Below are 6,000 nucleotides of genomic sequence, written 5' to 3' on the forward strand. Positions count from 1 at the left end.
GGGGTCAGCGCATGCTGAGGGTCACAGTGCGCAGATTTTGACAACTTTCTGCAGTCAATAGCTACAGACCTCCAAACTTCGTATGGCCTTCAGATTAGCTCAAGAACAGTGCGTAGAGCTTCATGCAATGGGTTTCCATGGACGAGCCGCTGCATCCAAGCCTTACATCACCAAGTGCAATGTAAAGCGTGGGATGCAGTGGTGTAAAGCACACTGCCAACTGTACTTGCCCGACTGCATTGTGCCAAGGGTAAAGTTTGGTGGAGGGGGGATTATGGTGTAGGGTTGTGGATGGGGGATTATATGGGGCAATATGATGTAGTGTCGGCCCAGATCCGGCCCACATCCGGTACACACGGCCCAGACGTTGGCCGGATCTGGGATCTGGGCATTGGACCGGATTGCTTTCGTAGCTCATGTGTTAATTCACCCGCTCATAGACCCTCCTCTCGGTGAAATCAGGACAGAAGTGGTTGAAGGTTGACAGAAGAGACGGATTAAAACACCAGGTGTAAATGGGAATGTGTCTCCCTCGTCTACTTGTGATCCGATCCATCAAAACACATCTTCAGATCAGGCCCACATCTGGCCAGTGTGGAATCCAAGTGTACCAGATGTGGGCCGGATCTGGGCCGACACTATGTTGCTGTGTAGAGAGGACCGGCCAAAATGTCCTCACTTTACTCTCTTTGTCCTCACTCAAACCGGTCCTCACAAAGATAGTAGTACAAGTACACTCACACACACACAGACACACATTCATGTTCATATTTCAACAAATTTAGTTATGCTGTTAATATACTTTTGTATTACATTCGGAAGTAACGCACAGTTTGAGTAGTTTGCTGCCTGTGCTGCGGTCGGTCAGATGAAGAAGTGTCTGATCTTTATCTTCTGTCCTCAGAGCAAGCAGAGCTCGTCCTACTCGGACAGAGACACCACGGAGGACGACTGCGAGTCTCTGGAGGACATGGACTTCCTGAGCCGGCAGAAGAAGCTGCAGGCCGAGGCCAAGCTGGCGCTCGCGATGGCCAAGCCCATGGCCAAGATGCAGGTGCAGGTGGAGAAGCAGAACCGCAAGAAGTCCCCGGTGGCAGACCTGGTACGTGCGACGGGAACTCCAGCGATGTGTGTGTGTGTGTGTGAGAGAGAGAGCTGGAAAACAGAACGTGTCAATGATTATGAAAGACTTCGGCCTTTCATTTCTCCAAAACTCAGAACAAATATTGTGCTAACTTTTTCTCAGTCAGCACAACAGTTAGTTATCAAGACTAACCCTTGTGAAAAAGAAGTGTGCTTAGTTGCACTGAATCTTAAGAAGTATTTTTTTTTATAGGTATGATAAGATTTATAGGTATATTTTTTAAATGTACTTGCAGATAATATAGTATTAGTGAAATGAAAGGTCACTTCAAGAGATGACGTGTTCAGGGCTGTTTCTTCAGGAGACCCCGCTCACTTTAGTACTCTTAAAAAGTTCCAATGAAACGTTTTACTTTAATGTACATTGTGTTTTAATAATCTTGTGTTGTGCTTTAAAGAAGTGCACTTATTTTGATCCTGACAAACATACTAAAGCACATTTGAAGAACTGTAGTGTGTTATTTGATATTAAAGTAATTCATGTGCTAAATTGCAATTTCATCATTACACATGTCTTGTGTTGTTACACAATTACAAATATTTAATTGCATGATATAAAAGTTTCAGTAGAAATGACATTGAAGCATATTTTAGTTCATCATACATGCTTGTCAGTACATTCATCAACACACTTTAACCATATTTTAAAGACAATAGAGGTCATTATGAAATTACATATAAAGATGATTGTAAGTCCTACTTCCGTTGATTAAAAAAGCCTTTCAAAGGTCAGACTTAGATTAAGTATGCTGAAGTGTTCTTCTTTTTCACAAGGGAAACCATAAAGCCCAACATTATTTTTAATTTTTGACACAGTAAGTGTGAAATCATGTCATTTAAATAAATTCTGCTTGTACGACTGGGTAATTATTATAATTCTGTGCAGAATAGAGTACAGTGCAGTATATTAATAACTCATGGCAATTCCCTTTCATAAACCTGAGCAATCACATTGACGTTTTAGGGTTGGCTGGGTGTAGTCTGTGGTGTCGGGTGATGATCATGACACGCTTTAGGGGGTCTGGTTTTATATCAGTATTGGTGATCAGACACCAGTGACATCTCGACACGTCACAGTCAGAGAACGCCTACGCTGCACCAGAGACCGGCTCTCCGTCTGTCACCTCTGAGCTGAAACCATGACACACAACACACACACACACACTCGAGCAGGAACCAGCTGGCACACACTTCCTCTTCAGTCGAGGATTTCTCCTCTCTGCTTCCGCCCACAGTGAAACCGCATGAGTTTCTCACACACACACACACTCGCACTGATTTCTCTGCGCCGTGTCTTCCTCCACTGCACATATTTTAGTAGTAAGAACAAAACTGACTGTGTAAATTCCTTGGAAACACTCTTAAAGTGGAGCTTGTGATGCTGTTTCTCCTCACCAGTCAGTCAGAGGGGCAGCCCATGATTAGATCATCTCAAACTCATCACAAACCACACTAAACTAACGCTGGCTTCAGCCTTCATCATGTCACTTCATGCAGTCTTGAATCAGACTCCCTATACAGTGAACCCAGTGACATGGTGTGTTGAACACCGCTGGATCACTGGACGACCCGTCAGAATCCTCCACATCTGTCTCTGTCTGAGACTCACATGCATCCTTCCAGTGGTCATAGATGAGAAGGTATCTCATAGATTGACGTCTTCTCATGCTGATTTTTGGCATGTTGTAAACTATAACACCAGACGCTTCATATGGAAGCTTGTTTCCGCCACAGGCAATTGCAACTCACAGTTCTGACTTTTTTCTCCCAATTGCATGATATAAAGTCAGAATTGTGTAATATAAATTCGCAATTGTGTGTTATAAAGTCAGAATTGCAAGATATAAAGTTTCAATTTGTAGATAATTAAGTCGCAATTATCTTTTAAGTAAGGGATAATGTACATCCAGCCGATTGTTATCTCAGAATAAACCCGACAGGGTGATCAGGATCAGGACGGTCTTGCATCAGCCTGAATGGGTTTATTCTGAGATAACACACACACACACACACATACACACCTGGGGCCCTATCTTGCACCCAGCGCAGTTGACTTGCATGTATCATTCCTATTTTGCACCCGACGCACAGCGGACTTTTCCCTCCACAGACGCACGTCGGTAAATTAGGGAATGAACTTGCGCTTCCGGGGGCGGTTCAGGGAAAAGAGGCGGCGTGTTCCGGCGCAAACGTTCCCTGGTGTTATTTTGCAGTTTCAGAAAACAATTCCGCCACTGACCAGGAGAAACCTCGTCTAAAGTCAGTGGCGCGTTGCGCATGTTATTCAGATGCTATTTTAAGGGCGCATGCTTGGCCATAATGTAGCGTGCAACAGCGCCCAAGACCCGCCCACAAAGTTACTTGCGTTTTGTGCTTGATACTTGCGTTTCAGATTGTTAAAATAGGGCCCCTGAAGGGGTGTAATTTGAGATAACACACACACACCTGAAGGGGTGTATTCTGAGATAACACAGACACTCACTCACTCACTCACTCACGCACACACACACACCTGAAGGAGCTTTATTCTGAGAGAACAACCGGCTGGATGTACATTATCACGCTTATTACACGGCTACTTGCCACATCAGTAATATAATTAGACACGAAATATTGATCTGAGATAAAATATTTTATTAGCTCTTTAAACGCTTCCGCGGAGAGAGCAGTTTCAGCGGCGAGATCAAACTAGACGGACATTTAAGAGATACGGTATACAGTCAGTCACATCACTTATTACACAGCATTTCAACACATAATTATGGAGATAAGAGATATTGATTTCAGATTAAACTGTTTTAAAATCGTACCTGTTTGTTATCCTATAATACAAAGCAAGTCACAAAATGGCAGCAGAGCGTTTGTATGAAACAAGAGAGCGAGTCCATGATACTGGATGGCATAATTAAATAACTGTACACAAAATATTGATTCGACTGAGTTTTAGTATTTTATTAGCTCACCAAACTCAAATCTTCCAGGAAGAAAACCCGTTCCTAGCGAGTGTATAGCGCTGCTGACTCCAGTGACCCGGATGAGCCGGTGTTTCTGTGTTCAGAGGCTGTTATCTGGGAATAACACACCGCTGGATGGAGCGATCGACCAATCAGAATCAAGCATTCCACAGAGCCGTGTAATAAAATGTTTTATTCTGTGGCGAAAACAAGCTTCCATACTTTACAGCATAAATTTGAATGTGAATTTCATCATCAGCATCTTATGTGCATAATGCACACAACACTAGTTTAAACAAAGACATTTTAATCAGTCATGACAAGAGAAATTGGAAGGATGGATGGATGGATGGATGGATGGGTGGGAAAGTGGTGGATGGATGGATGGGTGGGTGGATGGATGGATGGATGGATGGACGGATGGATGGATGGATGGGTAGGTGGATGGATGGATGGATGGATGGGTGGGTGGATGGATGGGTGGATAGATAGATGGATGGATGGATGGATGGATGGATGGATGGGTGGGAAAGTGGTGGGTGGATGGATGGGTAGGTGGTTGGGTGGATGGATGGGTGGGAAAGTGGTGGGTGGATGGATGGATGGATGGATGGATGAATGGATGGGTAGGTGGTTAGGAGGATTGGTGGGTGGTTAGGAGGGTGGGTGGATGGATGGATGGATGGATGGATGGATGGATGGATGGATGGGTGGGTGGTTAGGAGGGTTGGTGGGTAGATGGATAGATGGGTGGATGGATGGATGGATGGGTAGGTGGTTGGGTGGATGGATGGATGGATGGGTAGGTGGTTAGGAGGGTTGGTGGATGGATGGATGGATGGATGGATGGATGGATGGATGGATGGATGAGTAGGTGGTTAGGAGGGTGTGTGGTTGGTTGGGTGGATGGATGGATGGATGGATGGATGGATGGATGGATGAGTAGGTGGTTAGGAGGGTGTGTGGTTGGGTGGATGGATGGATGGATGGATGGATGGATGGATGGGTGGGTGGTTAGGAGGGAGGGTGGATGGGTGGGTGGATGGATGGATGGGTGGGTGGTTAGGATGGTTGGTGGATGGATGGATGGATGGATGAGTAGGTGGTTAGGAGGGAGGGTGGGTGGGTGGGTGGATGGATGGATGGGTGGGTGGATGGATGGATGGATGGATGGGTGGGTGGATGGGTGGTTAGGAGGGAGGGTGGGTGGATGGATGGATGGGTGGATGGATGGATGGATGGGTGGGTGGTTAGGAGGGAGGGTGGTTAGGAGGGAGGGTGGGTGGGTGGATGGATGGATGGGTGGATGGATGGATGGATGGGTGGGTGGTTAGGAGGGAGGGTGGTTAGGAGGGAGGGTGGGTGGGTGGATGGATGGATGGGTGGGTGGTTAGGATGGTTGGTGGATGGATGGATGGATGGATGGATGGATGAGTAGGTGGTTAGGAGGGAGGGTGGGTGGGTGGATGGATGGATGGGTGGGTGGATGGATGGATGGGTGAGTGGTGGATGGATGGATGGATGGATTGATTGATAGATTGATAGATTCATTATTATCTCACACAGCTTTAATGGGGAAAAACATTTTGAGTGGGAAAAAGCACAAGCAAGTAATGAAAGTAAAACTGTCCGTCTGAAGCAAGTCCTCATGGGAACTTTCAGATGGTGTTTTACCTGGAGCTGCTGCAGAATTATGTGTGATACTAGTATTTGTAATGTAAAAAACCTGCTTTAGTTTCTGTGATGTGAAGACTGATGTCCTTCAGTGTCCCTCATGTCCTTCACACACAGCAATGACACGCTGATCAGGGACAAACTGGTGCGCTTCTCTGGAACCAGTGGAGTCATCATGATGCTAATGTGGAGAACTGACTGCTCTTTCATATCTCTTCACCATCACACA

General features: G+C 45.7%; 1 protein-coding gene across 5 annotated transcripts in view; it reads left to right on the forward strand.

The window, feature by feature from the left end:
* schip1 (schwannomin interacting protein 1) overlaps window positions 1-6,000 on the forward strand; it is a 242,787-nt gene that overhangs the window by 232,081 nt on the left and 4,706 nt on the right. For all 5 annotated transcript variants that reach the window (XM_084419011.1, XM_084419010.1, XM_084419012.1 and 2 more), the window contains one exon: window positions 905-1,102. In XM_084419011.1, coding sequence (XP_084275137.1) covers window positions 905-1,102 — 198 coding nt within the window. The remainder of the gene's footprint in view (window positions 1-904; window positions 1,103-6,000) is intronic.

The sequence above is a fragment of the Rutilus rutilus genome, assembly GCF_951802725.1.
Source record: "Rutilus rutilus genome assembly, chromosome: 9".
Lineage (NCBI taxonomy): Eukaryota > Metazoa > Chordata > Actinopteri > Cypriniformes > Leuciscidae > Rutilus > Rutilus rutilus.